This window comes from Populus euphratica, unplaced genomic scaffold (genome assembly GCF_000495115.2).
Source record: "Populus euphratica unplaced genomic scaffold, PopEup_1.0 scaffold79.1, whole genome shotgun sequence".
Lineage (NCBI taxonomy): Eukaryota > Viridiplantae > Streptophyta > Magnoliopsida > Malpighiales > Salicaceae > Populus > Populus euphratica.
The window spans coordinates 661412-681750 of NW_011499959.1; the positions used below are offsets into that span (position 1 = coordinate 661412).

Genomic DNA, 20339 nt, shown 5'->3' on the forward strand with positions numbered 1-20339 from the left:
AAATGGAAAGAACTAGCCACCTAGAACATCTGAAAAATGGGACTTTAAAAATGGAGCTTCACTGTTCATATGAGCAGTGATGTTCATGTGAACAGTTAAATTGCTAATTTTTCTCTTTTCTTTTCTCTTTAAATTTATTTTTTCCTCAGTTTAATTTCTTTTTAGCTTAATTAAGTGAAATTAGCCTTCAAACTATAATAGATTTATACAATTAAAAGAAAAATAATTGAAATGTAAGTCATTAAGATAATATATATATGATCCAAAACTTTACAATTTTTTTTAATCCTAGTGTTTTTTTTTAAAAAAAATACTCAATAAGAGAAAGTGACTTATTGAAAAATGAAAATTAATGGTAAAAGAATTTGGTTGTCACGATTCTAATAACTAAGATGATGAAGTTTATTGTCAAAATATTCCATTTGATTTAATGATAATTGTTTTTAATCCTTATCTTATTGAAAAAAATAAATTTGAATATAGAAAGATTTAATTATGATTCTAATCTTAGCTTAATTTTTTTATTTTAACTTATTTTTTGGTATTTTAAGGAATAAAGTGAGTTTATTAAGTGTTTTTCACATGTTTTCATGAAAATTAGTTGAAATTAGGATTGCCGGAAAAAAAAAATCAAAATTGATTTTATATTTAGTTTTTAACCACTTTATTTGCTTAAGACCGGGCATGTCATTCACTTTTTTATTAAAAATAAAATAAAATAATGTAGGTTGTATGAGTCTGTCCTATTACGAGGACAACACTAGTCTCATTTTTTTATGTGTTTTTTTCTTGGTTTTTCTTACACTAAAAAAAATCACCTTTTTCTGATTTAATGATATGTATTTTAAACAATATTATAAAATTTTATTTTTATTATAGTAAATGTTTTTCAATTATTTTATATATAATATAATAATAATAATAATAATAATTATTATTATTATCATCACCATCATCTTCTCATAAAAATTTAATTTAAATTATTTTTAAATAGATTTTAAATATAATTTTATAACTTTTATATTTTTTAACATTCAATCACATATAAAATACATACATAATATTTCTCGATAATTTTTTTTACTTACTTTAGCCATTATAAAATATTTTTTAATAAAAATATATAAATTATTTTTTTAATAAAAAAATCATTTAAGTCAAAAAAAATTTTATTTTATAAAATAAATAAGATAAATATTAATAAAAAATAATTTTAAATATGATAAATATATGTTTTGTTTTTATTTCAAATGGCTTATATTTTTTAAAAATACAATTATTCTATAATTAAATGATTTATTTTAAAAAAATTATATGTGATACGAGATTAAATATTTTATATATTTTTATATTTTATAATTTAATATTTGATTTAGGTCATGAACTTATTATTATTTATAAATATGTATAATTTTTAATTTATTTTATTAAATATGCATATTACTTTTTATTTTCCAATGAAAATTTATCTTAATAAAAAAATCAAAATGAATGTGATTTTAGATTTAATACTAATACTAAAAAATTCTCCAGACATTTTTTTCAATTCAAACAAATTTTAATCCCCTCGCAGCGTAGACCCATAGACACGTAAACAATTGATAAACGAAATCAATTGTATAATAGACTCAACCGTGAAAGAGTATATATATGTTTAGATCTTCTCCTTTCCCACCATCCAAATTTCTTACTGGAAAAACCCCCCGCGTGTTCATTACAACGTTAAATCTCACTTAAATTTGACCCTTCCATTTTTAAACCCCGAAAAACAAGATTCATTTAAATTTATTATGGCATTATAGCATAAAAAATAAAAAAAATAAAAAAATAAAACCTTGGAAAAAAACCAAGAAAAGCAGAAATCTTTTTTCGTGATCCAATCTCCAACACATGGCAAACCTTGTCCGAGGCGGGTAGCGCGGTTGAGCTCCATCATCGCCACCACGTTACCTTGCCAAAGATGGAAAGAAACCCGAATCGAAACCCAAATCAAACCGGTTGTTGCAACCCGGTTAAAAAATCAGGCCCAGTATCCATAGATCATGTGCTACTGGCATTGAGAGAAACGAAAGAAGAGAGGGATGTTAGGATTAGAAGTTTATTCAGTTTTTTTGATGCAGGTAATTTGGGTTATTTAGATTATGCGCAGATTGAAGCCGGCTTGTCGGGGCTCCAAATTCCTGCCGGGTATAAATATGCCAAAGAGTTGTTGGAAGTTTGTGATGCAAATTGTGATGGAAGGGTTGATTACCAGGATTTTAGGAGTTATATGGATGATAAAGAAATGGAGTTGTATAGGATCTTTCAAGCTATTGATGTTGAACATAATGGCTGCATTTTGCCTGAGGAGTTATGGGATGCTCTTGTTAAGGCTGGTATTTATTTTTATTTTCTCACTTATTTTTATTTGGGTTTTTCGAGCTCTTTCCGAATTGGGTTTTTAATTTTGTTGATTTTTTTTTATTGTTGTATTAGATTTTGAGATTTATTGGGATTTTTTTGTTTGGGATAATGATTAGGTAGTGATGACAATGGTTGATTATTGCTGTGTTTCTAGTAGTCTAAATTTGCAATCATTGTAGTTAGTTAAAGGATTTCCCTCTTTAAAGCTCGGGGAATTTGGCAATGTATTTTAATCTACTAAGAAGATTCTGATACTTAATGGTCTTTTGATTCTTCTGTTAGTTTGGATTCTATCATGCTGAACAGTTGGTTGAGGTTATGCTAGAGGACTGGGGTTTCAGCTGTTTACTACAGATTTGGAAGCATGATGTCAACTGAATTAATTTTGTTTTATTTTAACCTGATTTATTTTTTTCCAGGTTTTGGATGACAAAAAATGGGTATTTTTCTCTTTCTTTTTCTATGGTGATTTCAGCCAAGTTCTAAGGCTGCATAGATTCTTATCTATGTCCTGGATGATAGACCTGACCTCTATGATTAATTGGAGTCATGTTGCAATCATTTGTTAGCCTGAGTTAAACTGTCTTCTAAGCAGTTTGGTGGCTTCTAGATGTCTGCTTTAGTTATTTTAGGGAAATATATGGAAGCAATCGAGAAGCTTTATGCGTGGATTTTTTTTTGAAGATTTTAGTTGCTATAGGGTATGTTTGTAGGGCATGAAGTGCTTAAGAATTGGGATCTAAGTTAGGAAATGTTGTATTTGTTTGCTTAAAACTCGCGGAGGCATAGCCCCTATGGTTCTTTGGAGTGGAAAGATGTCTTTGGTGGTACTTCACTTAATTCCTGTATGAGTTTGCTGGAAGCACAAAAACTTTTCTGGTTTTTTTTGTTAAAATGGTGGTATCGATTGTGAACAAGTCAAATCTTTGGTGAACCTTCCTTAATCAAGCAGAAGTTGCTATGGCGCTTTACAAATTGGAGTTTTTCTTGATTTCAAGTATCCCTTGTTTTCCTCAGTGGGTGCCTTGAATTTTTTAACATTGTAGGATTTTAGTCTTGGAATGTTATAGAACTTGGTATGCCATACGGCTGCCCCTATCCTATATGTGTAAGTACAACTGTGATATTTCTCCATGTTGTTTGTAATTGTTTCTTAATTCTTGAGTTCAGATAATTATGATGAAAATTAATGTTTATGCATTGTGAGATTTTTCTTTCTTGTTCTTTTCCCCAAGCTTTCAGTGCAAGTAAAGAATTCACTAGCCCAGTTGCCTTGAATTTTATCCTTTTTTTTTCATCTTATAAGCCCCAGCAGTTTCTTGTTTATAGGGATTGAAATTGATGAGGAGGAGCTTGCCCGTTTTGTAGAGCATGTTGATAAGGATAATAATGGAATTATAACTTTTGAAGAATGGAGAGATTTTCTTTTACTCTATCCTCATGAAGCTACTATTGAAAACATCTACCATCACTGGGAAAGGGTATGCCATGTCGATATTGGAGAGCAAGCTGTTATTCCAGAAGGAATCAGCAAGCATGTTCATAGGAGTAAATATTTTATTGCAGGAGGTGTAGCTGGAGCTGCTTCTCGTACTGCAACCGCTCCTCTTGATCGCCTGAAGGTTGTCCTGCAAGTTCAGACTACCCGTGCTTGTATGGTGCCTGCTATCAACAAGATATGGAAGGAAGAAGGTTTCTTGGGTTTTTTCCGTGGTAATGGATTAAATGTTTTGAAGGTAGCACCTGAAAGTGCCATCAAGTTCTATGCTTATGAAATGTTAAAGAATGCAATTGGAGAAGTTAAGGGGGGGGACAAGGTTGATATAGGTCCTGGTGGGAGACTTTTAGCTGGTGGTATGGCAGGTGCAGTTGCACAGACTGCTATCTATCCTTTGGATCTTGTGAAAACTCGTTTACAAACTTATGTTTGTGAAGGTGGAAAAGCACCACATTTGGGAGCACTGACAAAGGATATATGGATTCAGGAGGGACCTCGAGCATTTTATAAAGGTCTCGTGCCGTCTCTTCTTGGCATTATCCCATATGCTGGCATTGACCTTGCTGCCTATGAGACTTTGAAAGATATGTCAAAGACATATATGCTGCATGACAGTGGTACATTTTTCTCATGTCTATTTTGTCATTTGATAATTTCCTTCTCTTTCTTGACTTTTTGGGAGTTGTGTTCTGAAAAACTCTGTGTTTTCTACAGAACCTGGTCCCCTTGTTCAATTGTGTTGCGGAACAATCTCAGGTTCCCTGGGAGCAACATGTGTTTACCCCTTGCAGGTTATTAGAACCAGGTAACATTTTATATCTTGAAAGTCCTACGCTACCCTTGCTCTTTTTCACTCTGGGGTTTTCCATCTATTCTGCCTTTCCATCTCAACTAGTCTTCAAATCATGTGATATTTATAGTGCTTCCTGTTTTTTCTTATTAGAATGCAAGCTCAACCTCCAAGCAATGGTGCTCCTTACAAAGGGATGTCCGATGTATTTTGGAGGACATTTCAGAATGAAGGTTATAGTGGTTTTTACAAAGGAATTTTTCCAAATCTTCTGAAGGTTGTGCCAGCAGTAAGCATAACGTATATGGTTTACGAGGCTACGAAAAAGAAGCTAGATCTTGATTAGGGATTGCAACTGTCATACACTCTGGCATCTAAACTGATGCCAGATCTGGAATAACGTTTATGGTTTATTGATGGTCTTTTGACAACGAAAATTAAGAATAAGATTACTAGTCAAGTAGGTGATACAATTTGATGAATTATACAATAGGCAGTAATCCCCTTCAGGATTCGGGGCTCATAGTTTTATCACTGAGATTTTTTCCCAGATTATTATTTTTTGTCAAGTGTTGACGAACAACTTTTACTTGATTTCTTTGTATCTGGCTGCAAGGTAATACCACAATTGACAAGCGTTATTGTGGTATTACCTTGTTATTTGTATTTAGCTGACGATTACAATACGCTTGTTATTATTTTGTCGAACACCAAAAAACTTTGCACTTCATATTTCATTGCATAAACATTGTTTTTTACATAATTTCTTAAAAATCGAGGAATGAACGGAAATGACATGATACTACTGCGCAGCCGAAGATGGGAGTGGATGATATTGAGCTGAACATGCTGTATGTCATGGCAGACAAGAGCTGCACAGCAACTTACTGTCATTTTTTACTCTAGATTCATGAACAAATCATGTCCTGTCTCCAAGATAGACAATCAACATTGTTTGCAGTAGTGCTGCGCTCTGTTTTGTTGTAATCGTCAGCTATGATCATGAATCGTTTGTGTTATTGGCCGGTTGGCTAAACATTATGCTAACCTTAAGCAGTACTTAGCCATCTTTATGGAATAATTATTTTTTTTAACAAAACACGGTATGTCTTGGTCATCACACCTATAAAATACTTTTCATTATTTATTGTAATATTACATTAAGTCTTGTTTTTTCAATCCAATTCTTTTAAGGTTTTTGATATGAAAATTATATTTTATAATTTTTTTATATTGGGTTATGTACCGGTTTCCTAGGTTTAATTTTCTTTTATTTATTTTAATTTTTAATATTAAATTTATTAAAAGTGGTGTTTTGTAATTTTTTTAAATTAAGTTTTATGAATTTATCCTGATATTATATTCTAGATGATGAGTATAACAAATTAAATAAATTAAATAAAGTGGACTAAGTTATTTTTTCATACGGACCTTGCTGAGCTAGATTCCCTGCGAGCGAGAGCGGCCTAGAAAGATAAAGGAGCATAAACAAGGGTTGTTTGAAAATGAACAAATAAGTTAAATCACTACTGATTTTGTGCTTATTAGCAATGCAACTCAAACTGAACTAGTTGAAGTTAAGGGCTTGCCTTCCCAGCTACTGTGATAAGGGGCAAAGGATCCACTTGATGAATAACCATCTGATAGAGAATCCCACCCGGCCTAGCTATAGCTATCGTAATGCGTCTCGATGCCAAAGCTTCCTGAACCAACTTAAGCAAGGAATATGAGTAGAAGAGCGCTAGCATCCCTTACTCTCTATCGATTGCTCACCGTCGTCTCATCTAAAGGAATAAAACTGAAGGGCGAACTTTCCATCTGTTCCCGTCTTAATGTGACCATTGATAGCTTTCTCTATTGAAATGTAATCTAGTTCCGGCTTGCTGTTCAAAGGGTAAAAGGATAGAGAAAAGGGAATAGGTTAGAGATAGAGGTTAGGGACGATTACGAGTGACTGTTCTGGTTCTTTATCTAATTTTTTTTTTTTAAGGTTACTGAAAATTAGATTTTATAATTTTTTTAATTTATTTTTTATAAATTATTTTAATTTTATAATTTTTTTATAAATTTGACAGGTTAATCTGTTTTTATTTTAGTTTTTTTTAATTAAGTTTTTTAATTTATTTCTATTTGTTTTCTATAAATTTATTTTGATCTCTCGATCTAGGTAACAGGTTTAACACGTTAACATAAATTATTTTCTCTTTGTTTTTTTTTTGTTTTTTTTTAATTTTATTTTTTAATATTGAGTTAGTTGAAAATTAGATTTCATAATTTTTTTATATTTATTTTCTATAAATTTTCTTGATCTCATGATCCAGTTTACAAGTTTGGTAGATTAATTCGAGTTAAGTCTGTTTATTTTTCCAGGGTTCCTTTTTAATTGAGTTTTTAATTCACCTTCTTAATTTTTTTTATTTATTTTTTATAAGGTTATATCGATTTCATGACTTGGTTGTGAGTTTGGTATGTTAAATTATGAATTGATTTATTTTTTTGTCCTCTTTTGATTGAATATTTTTGTTCAATTTCACTCTTTAACAACCCAATCTTTAAAAAAAAAAAAAAAAAATTTAATTTCATCATTCAATATTAGTTTATTTAAAAATTGAGTTTTGTAATTTTTTTTTTAAAATTGTTTTTTTTTATGGAGTATCTTGGTCTCATGAATTAAAATTTTTTTTTTCTTGATTTCAATTTTTAACTTTGAATTTATTGAAAGTTAATTTTTATAATTAATTAATTTATTTTTTATGAGGTTATTTTAATTTTATGATCAGGACGTGGGTTTAACATATTAGTTCAAGTTAACTTTAATTAATTTTTTTTAATTGATTTGCTTTTTTATTTTATCTTTTAATATTGAATTGATTGAAAATTTAGTTTTATAATTTTTATTTTATTTTTATGAGATTATCCTAATCACTTGACTTAAATTATAAGCTTAAATTATAAGCTTGGTAGGCTAATCAGAATTAATTTTAATTTTTTTTTAATTTTATTTTTTAATAATATATTGATTAGAAATTAACTTTCATAATTTATTTTGATTTATTTTTTATAAAAATTATTATGATTGAATCATGTCAATCCAATTTATTAACATTATAATATTTTAAAAAATACCATATAATATATACATTATATTGATAATAAAAAAAATCAATATAAAAACATGTTATCCAATATAGATTTTGAGTTTTTACCTATTATTGATTTTTTAAAAATTATGTTAGTAATTCTTGGATTTTTTTATATTAATTTTTTTTTTTATCTACCTCAATGTGCAACAAGGCTAGTTTCTACTCCATGGCTTGATCAATGTGTCCTTGTTAGGGCAGGTGAACCGGTACTGGTGATGCCCTTGTGTTATTGAGTTTGTAGGCTGATTATTCATGCCCGAGGATTGAGCTGTTCATTTCTTAACTTCTTAACATGCCCCTCAATTCCATGCCCATTATGTGCTTGTCTGTGTGTGAACCAGCCAAGTTTGAATTACAGGAAATCAAAAGAGGGGAGTATTTTCGTGTCTCGATGGATACGAGGGATTTACTCTGTTGCCATATTCGCTATGGTCAGAGCTGGAGATTGTTGTGATTGAACAAGAAGGGAATCTGTGGTGAATCTACAGAACTCAAAGATTTTGTGCATCTGATTAAAGCGGAAAGAAACTAATAATAGCATCAAGTACGTAGAAAACTCATACTAGCATGATGGAAGGAGTCACATTTTACAATAACAAGTACAGCTTGGGACAACTTTAACCTACCAGTACAGGAATCTTGGTTGAAAACATAAGCAGTTTATGCCAAGGATAGCATGAACACAAAAGAACTAAGAAAACCCAGAAGAAAGGCATGACCTTCCCTTCGCCTCGATGACTTGCCTTGTGTCCCCTTGCATCCAGTGAAGGAAGAAGAGGGAAGTTACATTATCCAACACTTGGGATTCTTAGCACCATCTTCTTCCTCTTCTTTCTCGGCATGGTTTGGTGCTGGAAAGCAATTAGTTCAGACGGAAAGAAACCCGAGGACTTTGGATTTTGCCTTGGTTTAGTCTATCTAACATTCCCAGTATATAAGCCTCTTGGACCCAAGAAACAACAGTGAAAGTAAACACACTTAAATCTTTCTTTAATCCATACTTTACCTAAATTTCCGAACATAAAACCAAAGAGAACATATCAACAAAGAAAATTAAAACTTGAAAAACTGGTCCCACGAGGCATCATTCTGTAAATGAGACATGCTTATCCCACTAAGGACCATCTCATTATTCTTCTTTTATGTAGATTACACTGCTGAGGGATTCCACGTGGAGAAAAGACAGAGAGATGGATAATAAATTGGAGAGTGCCAGAGAAAAAGTTAGAAGACAGGTGTAGGGCTAAGCCATCAAAGATGGAAGAAAATTGTAAACAAATGAAAGGTGGTTAAAGTTGTTCATGGCAACAAAAGAGACAATATACCTCTGCTTTTTACAAGGAAGAAGGGCCTTGCACAGTCCACTTATGACCCCATTTTTGTATTTGGATGTGAGAATCTGTGCGTCAAAGAGCACTAATCCATGTCAAGTAGGAGAAGTTTTGAAGCTAAATGTGGAAACACTGTGCATGGAGAATAGTCAAAAAGACAAAAGCTAATACTGATGAGAAGTGGTAATGAGTGTGGATATATTTTAATATGTTTCTTCTCTTTGCCTCTTTCAAACAATCGACAGTACCCTTGGATTGAGGAGAGCATGGATAAGCTCTTCTTTTTATGTACAAGTAAGATGGCCTTTTCTGCAACTTATAGCTTCTTTTTCCCCTTTCAGACAAATGAGAAAATATTATGATGATACTGAAATGGAAAGATTTCTGCTTCATATACGTGAACAACAGTGACCCTACTGCATCGATTATACCTTGATTGGACCTGTCGAAATAGACAAAAATTTAGATAGACTGTGGTCGCTTATGCCTAACATGTAGACATAATAGCTGACTGACCTTTTACGTGCTTGCAGATGCGGCAAAGAACCATAAATGTAGATAGACTGTGGTCGCTCTATGCCTTTTTCCCTGGACCACTCCCAAAATGGAAAGTGTTACAAGGCACTGGCGAAATGAATCCCAGAAAATATTTGCTTTCTTACAGTATCCTGTCCACTTAGGCCTTCCTCTGAGGCCCAATAGTTAAAATAAATCTTTCAATTTAAAGGCTCGTCCGGAAAGGTGGACGTGCCGGAGTGGTTATCGGGCATAACTAGAAATCATGGGGGCTCTGCCCGCGCAGGTTCGAATCCTGCCGTTCACGTTCTTTCTCCTTTTCTACGCTGATGCATGCCGACTGCCAATCCATCAAGCGTAGCCTAGCTTGCCGAGTTTTTGCATGTAAAAACTAAAAAGAGAGAGCAAGAGGCAGTGAGAAGAAGAGAGCAATTCTCAACACTCTAAAAACTGCATGTTAATCAGCAGCAGCAGCAACCACATAACACCACAAAATTATCACTCAATAATCATCAAATTAATCAAACAATGCAAAACAATCTCACAGCTCCACCAACTCCATGCTTACACCATCACAAACACACCACTTTCTTTCCACTCCTCGCCTTCCCTTTTAACCAAATTCCTCTACACTCTCACCACCAAAGCCAAAGTCAAATCCTCCACTTCTCTACTACACTACGCAAAATCTATATTCAATTCAAAACCCATCTACATTTTGTTACAATACTATCATTAGAGTCCACACTCTCCTCTCTCTCCCTGTCCCTGCCCTCCATTTCTTTACTCAAATGCGCCGTCTTTCTGTCCCTCTTGATTCTCATTCTTTCCCTTTTACCCTCAAAGCCTGCGCGCAGCTTGGCGGGGTTTTTTTAGCGCGTTGTCTTCATTCTCAAGTTCTGAAATTTGGGTTCCAGTCGGATTTGTATGTTATGAATTCTCTTATTCATGGTTTTATGGTTTCGGATATGTCAAATGATGCTTGCAAGGTATTCGATGAAAGTCCTCAACGAGATGTGGTTTCTTATAATGTGTTGATTGATGGGTTCGTTAAGGCTGGTGATGTTGTGAAAGCTAAGGAGTTGTTTGATTTAATGCCTGTGAGGGATTCTGTTTCTTGGAATACGATTATAGCTGGGTGTGCAAAAGGAGATTATTGTGAGGAGGCTATTGAATTGTTTGATTTTATGGTGGATTTAGAGATTAGGCCTGATAACGTTGCATTGGTCTCAACGCTTTCTGCTTGTGCACAGCTAGGAGAACTTGAAAAGGGAAAGAAAATTCATGATTATATTGAAAGGAACGCGATGAAAGTGGATACCTTTTGGTCAACTGGGTTGGTTGATTTCTATGCGAAATGCGGGTGCGTTGACGTTGCTTTAAAGATATTTGACTCGAGTTCAGACAAAAATCTGTTTACTTGGAATGCAATGCTTGTTGGCCTTGCAATGCATGGGTATGGTGAGTTATTGTTGGAGTACTTCTCGCGAATGATAGAGGCTGGGGTAAAACCAGATGGGATTAGCATTTTAGGAGTTTCGGTAGGGTGCAGTCATAGTGGTCTCGTAGATGAAGCAAGGAAGCTTTTTGATGAGATGGAATCTGTTTATGGAGTCCCTCGAGAGCCAAAGCATTACGGGTGTATGGCTGATTTGCTTGGGCGGGCTGGGTTGATTAAAAAAGTGATGGAAATGATAAAGGATATGCCCAGAGGAGATGATATGTCTGTGTGGAGTGGTTTGCTGGGAGGATGTCGAATTCACGGGGATGTTGAGATTGCAGAGAAAGCAGCGAAGCACTTGATGGAGTTGAAACCCGATGATGGTGGGGTTTATTCAATTTTGGCTAATGTTTATGCTAATGCAGAACGATGGGAAGATGTAATGAATATCAGGAGATCATTGAGCAGTAATAGGGTGGTAACGAAGATTGCTGGTTTTAGCTTGATTCAATTGGATGGCGTTGCACGTGAGTTTATCGCAGGGGATAGATTGCATTCTGAAAGTGATAAGATATATTTGGTTTTAAATGGAATAAGAGAACATCAAAGTGAACTGAGCTAGATGCCTGAACTTTCAGAATTCAAACACGTACTTGCAACATCTGCATTAGCTGTTTTGGAAGGGAATTTTATATCTGCAAAAATGACCATCAGCTTGTGATACACGGAGACAGCTGGCTGTTAAGCTAGAAATTCTTGAATGGGAACAAATATGTGGGTGCTCTTACAATTGGATGACTTTTCTAATCAAAACATACATATGCAATTATCGGTGGCGTTACCCGGGACAGTCACCCTGTAAAAGAAAGACAACTGTAGTGGAAATGCAAGTTGCGAACTTTCAAACTTCTTCCATCAACAGTGGAAAGCCAATTTTTTCAAGACATTAGCTACTGTCCAAGCAACCACTTATCTCAATGCCAACTGACCACACATCATATAAGGCAACCAATCCTGTGGCAAGAATGGGTATATAATTGAAAAAGAGTGGTCAATTAAAATCTGTTGAAAACATTGTGTGTCAAATCTGTGAAACAAATGAACACTCAACCAGTAACTGTCCAACCTTGCCTTCTTTTAAGGAATGTCTCCATGAACAAGCCCATGCTTTAAATAGTTCTCAGTTGGAGATTCTGAGCAGTTTTGATAGTTTGGGGATGATCTTGTTAGATCTCAAAGGAAAATAAATCTTATATAGATTGTTATGAAACTCAATCAATATCCCATATTCCTCCATAGTGGGATATAGGTCTATGCTTCCAAAAGAAAGACACCAGTAGTATGGATCTCAAAAATGAACTATGGCTCGTATAGTTGAGCTTAAAAACTTCTACCCCTGTAATTTCCACCAAATGTCCATATTTCCTAAAAAATGCATTCTTATCCATATTCTAAAAATGAGTCGTTAACTTGTTCACCTCATTTATAATGTAATTTAGGTTCTTGATTGGTGACAACTTTTTAACATCGTTTCTATGGTAGTCTTCTTTAGTCAATTATGATAGTTTAGAATTTTCTCCATATTCTATGATGGAAAATTTAGCAATGGTGGCCATTTCATTCACAAGTCCTGCAATTCAAGATGCCTTGGGGTTAGACTTGTTTTGATATAAAAGATACTATGGAGCATACACCCTAAAGATACGTTGTAGTTCCTTTATATGAGACATAAGGTAGGTTTACTACTTGCTTTCTAAAAAAAAGTCTTTTGTTGTTCCAGTGATCATCCTTATAAAGACAATATAGGGGTTCAGCAAATAGTGGGATGACACGTGTGCCAATCACTATTAGTCTAAACACTCAGCAAAGAGTTGGGGTTTACACAAACTTAAACCTTGACTGAAGTCATAAGACAAGCTACCAGTCCCCCACTTAACTTAAAATTTAAGGTGTGTACCCTCAAAAAGATAAAATAATAAAGTGATGAATGACTATATAATGTATGACATAATGTAAAAATGCATGCTAAAGCTTTTAAACAAAGTATCATTCATATAGAAAAGAAAAAAAACCAATAATACATAGCATAAGTGATTGTGCATCAAAAGTGTCATTAAGTCTCTTATTTTACATATGTATTTATTATTTTTATTTGGTTGTTTTTATAATAATTGATGTGTTTTTTAGTAATGAAGTTTGTTTTAATGTTTCGATAGGTTTTTGGAGCTTAAATGAATTAATTCAGAAAATTCAACGTCGGAATTCAGAACAAAGAATTGAACAAACATTTAGTTGAAGATTGAAGCAAATCTTGGTTCAAATAAGTGCTCCAAATTTGTCCCAAAAATCAATTCTATTCCAATTCTAGAAAAGAATATCATATGATTTATTTCAAGCCCAAACTTGCCTTATGTTGTGTGCAAACTTCAACCATTAAACACTCAAGGTTTCAATGTCAATCTTAGCCCAAATAATAAGTACATTTGTATACTTATTTTATGCTCAAGTTCAGCCCAAAATCAGCCCAAAATCAGCTCTAAATCAACCCCAAATCAACCCAAACACAATCCATGATCTTACATGTCCACACAACATATAACAATTGATTTATTTTAGGTAATCCATTGATCCAAGAAGGCAAGCACATGGATGGAAAGTTGGAGGGGATATTTTAACATTATTTTGGGTCAAAAAGAAGAAGGAGACACCTCATAAATGAGGAAGAAAAACGTGCACCAAAGTAGTTGTAAAGCTGTCTTGATTTGATTTTTCAGAACACCTTTCGGTGTTTTGCCCATAACTTTTGACTCAGGTGTCCAAATGAGCTTTTCTTTAATTATTTGGAAAGGTGATAGAATTGCCTATAAATATGTCTCTAATAGACTTCTCGAAAAAAAGCTTCTAAGAGGGTCGAATTGCTGTCCAAAGTTAGAGTCAGATTTGTGTCCGAATTTTTTCTGAAATTGTATTGTGTTCTTCTTTATAGATTTCGGTTCTTTAGTTTGTAAAACTTATTATTTCAGTTGGATTCAAGTTCTTTCATGTTTATTGAAGTGTTCTTATATATAATCATGGTTGGCTAAACTCTTTCTTGGATCCAAATCAAGGATAATGGTGATTGAGGTGAGTTCTTTAGGATATGAATGAATCTTAATGTTTATCTTCTTATTTTTTTCATGAATGATTTATTATTGTAAAGAAATTTTAGAAATCATTTAGGTAATGTTATAATCTTGAATTTTTATGCACAAACTTTAGTTTTGGTATAGAGATTGCTTGATTCAATGTCTTACTTAATATGAAAGTACTTGTTCATTCTTAAGCAATAATCAATCTTCATCTTTCTAATCTTCATTGTAATATCTTCCGATCTAATATCACCATCGTTGATATTAGGTTGAGTTATCTTATATATGTTGAAGAAATCACCAATACATCACCATTAAAATTGATTTGGACCAAGACTTACTTTTTCTTGTCATTTAAAATCTATTTACATTTTTTTTTTATCTTTAAAAGCAAATCCATCAATTATTTTCAACCAAGTTATTGTTAATTTAATTTCTCTTGAGTTTTTTTTGTTACTTAGCTTAATTTCCAGATCTAGCTCTCTGTGGATATGACCTCGATCTTACCGAGTTAATTGCTACATCGCACACTCGTGCACTTGCGAGTTAAAACAAGCAATCATAAAAAGCAGTCAAGCAATAAGCAAACAAATTACCAAGCCTAGTCCTAAAGTCCTCAACAAAGTTGTAATCTTATCGCACCCTCATGGCAGAGAGTGCATCGCGGTGACCCTCGATTGATTTTGGGTTTTTTTTTTATTTATTGTGTAAAATGGAGTCTATTATGGTCACTAAGAATCCTAACTAGTCTTTCAGAGATTCGAAGACAAGGGACTAGTTGCTTGGTATTTGGTTTGCCTTATAATTGCTATAGTATCGATGTTTTCTAATCCTATCAGTTTTTCTATGATAAGTTTGCTATGGTGAACAAACTTGGACTCAAAGTATAAAAAGAAAAAACCTTTGGTCAATGTAGAACACACTTTTATATATGTCTATAAAGTACCAAGAAAAACCAATGCAGATCCCTTGAAATCTGTATTTGATTCAGACTAAATTTATAACCTATGATTTATGAGATAGGTAAGATAAAAATTTAAGGAGATTCAATGTGCTTAAAAGTTTATTTTTCCCTTAGTATTTCAAGTGTTTATGACTCGTAAATCACAAGGAAAAGGAACAAAAATTTAGAAATATAAAAAAATTCAGAGCGCTTTAAAAACCTCTTTTTACCTTAGTATTTCATACTTTCATGGCTCGTAAACCATGGAGTCAAAAATTGAAATGTCCTCAATTATAATCGAGGCTTCTTTCAAGGATGTATGATGACTTATTATTCTTATAAAATATTTTGGATATTAACTACATGAGATTTCTTTATCCAAACATTAACAACGAATAATAACAAGTTATTCTCAATAATGTTTTGGATATTCATCCCTTTGGGATTTCTTTATAATAGTAAATAATATTTTGGATATACATCCCTTTGGGATTTCTTTATCCAAATATTAATGGTAAATAATAGATGAATTTTCTAAAAAATAAGATTTTTGTATTTTTTGAAATATTGACCAGCACTCTTTAAAGTTTTACAAGCATGTTGTAAAATCCAGAATGTAAGAAAATAATTTTTTTTGTGTTTAAGAAATTCATGCTAAAACACATTTTCTTTTAAACTTCAAATATTTGTTTTTTTTTAACAGAAATTCAAAATATGTTAGGGTATTGGCCATATGCAACACACAAGAAAATATTTTTTTTTGTTTTTCAGATATATATATATATTAGGAAGTACTTCAGAGTTCCCAGATCCTTGATCTCAAGCGCCTTACTGATCTATGACCACCCTTGCTTGTTTCCTATCAATCCAATTCGAAAGGGCCTTTCAAGCTAGTTGGTTGCCCTTGTAACCTTAACTATAGCTAGCCCACATGCGAGAGCCTTCTTTTGAAGCTGGTGTCTGAGCTAGGTGAAGAAGTCAATATAGATGAAAAACGAGCTCACCCTACCCTATGGTATGGAGGTATGGACCTTGCTGAACTAGATTCCCTGCTAGCGAGAGCGGCTTAGAAAGATAAAGGAGCACAAACAAGGGTTGTTTGAAAATGAACAAATAAGCTAACACACTACTGATTTTCTGCCTACTAGCAATGCAACTACTCCTGAACTCAAACTGAACTAGTTGAAGCTAAGGGCCTGCCTCCCCAGCTACTAAGGTAAGGGGTAAAGGATCCATTTGATGAATAACCATCCGATAGAGAATCCCACTTGGCCTAGCTATAACTATCATAATGCGTCTCGATGTCAAAGCTTCTTGAACCAACTGAAGCAAGGAATATAAGTAGAAGAGTGCTAGCATCCCTTGCTCTCTATTGATTGCTTACCGTCATCTCATCTAAAGGAATAGAACTGGAGAGTGAACTTCCCATAAGAGATGATAAATCTTTCACCTCTAAATTCAATGGGATGAATTCCATCTCGATGATATCGAATTAGATCAATATCATTAATAAAAATATCTAAACTCTCAAATCATCGAGAATTGAATAATAGTGGAGGAAAGGAGGAAAGCAGCTTCAAAAGGGCAAGAGTTTTTGCTGAAAGATGATTCCTGATCTTGGAAAGAACATCTTCAAACATGTGTTTTGTAACTCTACTTGTAACAAAATGGACTCCCAAATATTTCCCTAGGGTAAAAGCTATTTTTGAGTGAGGCGTCTCTTCAGAGAGATAAAAACCTTTGCCTTTTGGACATTAATACCCGAGTAACGACAAAAATCATTCAACGTAACATTGATAACTCTAGCCTGAGCCACTATAGCTTTCAAGAAAGAAGGTTTTCACTAGACCAAAGACCTCAAGAATGCCTGCCATGAGAATTCACAGGTTCGTTCATTTACCAGCACTAGTTCGTACCTTAGCAAGCAAGCTATCGTGACCTCCGATTTGCAAGCACCTCTGGTCTCAGTTCTAAAGCCAGAACAACTTCGTACTAGCTGCAAGCACCCCCGATATCCAGGCAACAAACAGGGAGACAAAAAGTCGCACTTGCTCCTTTCTTTTCAACTTAGTGCTTTCAATCCTGTCTTGAAGCTTGCTTTTGACCCAAGGCGATCGAAGGAAGGAAGCGCCTTTAGACCTTACTTATTCCAGGATGGATGTAGTTTAGTTGACGTATGAGTTGTGAAGGATGGTATTATGTTCGATCTAAAAAGAATGGGGTTTTTAGGATGGGAATGATAAAAAGAGGAGTCGGGTGAGCTAGATTCGGGATGGGATTAACTAATGTATATGATATAATAGGTGGGATAAAAGATGTTCTTATCGTGCATCACTAGCTACCGCCTCATAATAGTGATATGCGTTGGGCGCAAGGAAAGACCCCACTCTAACTCTCCTCATTGCTCTAGCCAGACCGGCTGAAACTTTTAACTGGGGGTAGTGGCCCCAAACGAGGGATAGATGGGCAACTAGGTAATATAGAAGGTCGACCCAACCGAATCTGTTCGATTCCATCAATCACTCTGTTGGGACGGGGACATGTATCCCTCCTAACCAAAAATATTTTTGTCTAAATCAGCTTTCGGCCTATCGATTTAACCAGGAGTTGTTGTTAAGCACTTTTTCCATCACCGGATTCCCTATGCGCTAATTGATGCTTCCTCTCCAACTCGATGAGACCGCACTACTGAGTGAGCTTTTTTTTGGTGCTCTTCCTAGAATTCCTTATGCCTCTTGCTTCAACACAAAATAAGGTCTTTTCTCAGCCACTTTATCATGAAATGAAAGCACAATGAGTGAGTCTTCTTTCCGAGTATAGTACTAAGCAGTCAATATAGAGTTCATTTCATTTGTCATACTCCTGGTACCGAAGCAAAGTACTCATCCAAAAAGATGGTTTGATCATGCCCTTTGTCCTTAACCCATGGTTTTCCTATATCTTCTAATGATTAATACTTAAAAGTGTATTTTTATCAAGATTTTATGTCATTATTTTTGCACTTGAAGTATCAATAACTCCTTAACATAAGCATGTTTTATAATAATATATATAATAATATAAGATACCTTTAATTTATGGTAAATGTTCATTTTAAATGCAGGCCTATCACATAAATGAAAGGATTGATTGATGAATTTGAGAACTAAAATTGAAAGGACAAAGAGATGGCCAAACTTAGAAAAGAGATGTCAGTGCAGTCCAAACCGGAACACTATTTGATAATTGAGTTATATCTGGAGCTGTAGATCTCAGATTTAGGTCTACTTTATATGAATGGAAAGGTAAGAAATAGGCCTACAACTTTCATAGGAGCCCAAGATCTAAAAAGGCCATTTTCAAGTTCAAATTGGAGCAACAACAAAGAGGTCCGAATTTGTCCTCCAGCCCGATCATTGTTTAGTGTTTAGCCCATATCTGAAGTTGTAGAAGTCTAAATGATCTGAATTTTTTACACAAGAAAGCTGAGACAATTTCCTACAACTTTCATGTTTGAAGTGGTTCTAGTTTTGACGTTATCAATGACGTTTTGGGCAGACAAGAGAAGATATGAATTGTCACCAAGTCAAGAGTTGGTCACCCACTTATCAATTAGTCATCAAATCAATAGTTTTCAATTTTGGCCTATAAAAGGAGGCATTTGCCATGCATTTAAGCATCTTGGTTTCCAGATCAAGATGCTCTTGCTTTCTCTCTTTGTATTTTTTGTAATGTTTATGCTTTGCTTTCATTAATATCAAGTTTATGCCTTTCATTTTCTTTCATTTACTTAGTTAACTCTTATCTTATTTATGTTCTTATTTTGTTTATTTATTTTTCTTTCTTTCATTATGTTTAGTTAAGTTTATTATGTCAAGGTGAAAAGGTTACACTAATGGTGTAAGAATAAGTATAATGTAAACTTAATATGGACTTTAATGTTTGATACTAACATGTTTTATATTTGTTATCTTGTTAACTCTTTAATACTTTGCTTGTTAAATAACTAATCTTGATTTATGTTGTATAACACTTGGTACAACAAATGCTTGGCACTTTCATAGCCCATAATGTATGGTATAACCGACACCTGAGCTATGAAAGAAACTTGATTTGTTGTTAACATAACTTATAATCATGAATGCTTGACGAAATTTACAAGTATTAGCATTAATTGAATAAGATGACTAATGTAATCATGTTAACAATATATAATCTGATTGATTTACAAGTATTAGCATTAATCGAATAAGATGACTAATGTAATCATGTTAACAATTTATAATCTGATTGAAACCTCCTTTGTATGTGGTTTCTAATTGAATAATAAGAGTTTATACTATACTTGTTTGACATACTATTAGTGGATTCTCTAACCTTGACATTTGTTATTATTATTGTTTAATCCTTACATTAATATCCCATCTCAAAGTTCTCATCTTCTTCTTTTTCTTCTTCTCCTTCTTTTTCTTTATTACTACTATCACCACTACTACTATTACTATTATTATTATTATTATTATTATTGTTATTGTTATTATTGTTGTCGTTGTTATTGTTATTATTATTGTTGTTGTTATTGTTATTGTATTATTGTTATTTATAATTTATACAATTAACCTCCTTGTGGTTTGACCCCGGTCTTACCGGGTTATTTATTATTTCGACACTCCTGCACTTAGGAGAAGAGATCAATCTTTTAGTCGTGTCAATATATTCTCTTTCTTGGTTCTCTAAAGGACTAAAAACAACTTATTGAAGTGTAACTAACTTTGTGGTGTTAATCCAATATACTTCTCATTCATGAATTATTATTTGTTGGGTAGGGGTCAATTCCAATCATGTCGGTGCCTACGTATAAGTTATATTTGTATCACTCTCCTATCAAACTTTATTTACTTAGCTTTTCAAGAGTTGAATCGTTTGTATGTGGGTTACTTGATTGTGAGATCAAGAGGTTTGAATCATTAAACCTAATTAATTTTTTCAATTTTGTCCAAATGACTTGAAAACTTATTTTTGATTAAATTAAGTCCTTAGTTAAGTCAATTGAACCCATTAAAAGTTTAATTAAATCTTTAAACTTAATTATTTCTTCAAAGTTTGAACAAATTTACTTGCAAACTTATTTTTTTCTTTAATTAAGTCATTTAAACTCATTAAAAGT

The 20339-nt window shown here is 33.2% G+C and overlaps 1 protein-coding gene, 1 non-coding gene and 1 pseudogene across 2 annotated transcripts; all 3 read left to right on the forward strand.

The window, feature by feature from the left end:
- The first annotated feature begins 1623 nt into the window (after positions 1–1623).
- Positions 1624–5450, forward strand: LOC105138586 (calcium-binding mitochondrial carrier protein SCaMC-1-like). The gene is made up of 4 exons (XM_011044718.1): positions 1624–2375; positions 3733–4518; positions 4616–4706; positions 4845–5450. Exons 1-4 carry the CDS (start codon positions 1961–1963, stop codon positions 5035–5037), a joined length of 1485 nt encoding a protein of 494 aa, XP_011043020.1. The 5' UTR covers positions 1624–1960; the 3' UTR covers positions 5038–5450.
- A 4456-nt stretch (positions 5451–9906) lies between these two features.
- Positions 9907–9988, forward strand: TRNAS-AGA (transfer RNA serine (anticodon AGA)). Its single transcript has one exon. It is a non-coding gene; the product is annotated as a tRNA-Ser (tRNA).
- LOC105138588 (pentatricopeptide repeat-containing protein At5g61800-like) lies at positions 9935–12150 on the forward strand (annotated as a pseudogene).
- The last annotated feature ends 8189 nt before the right edge of the window (positions 12151–20339 follow it).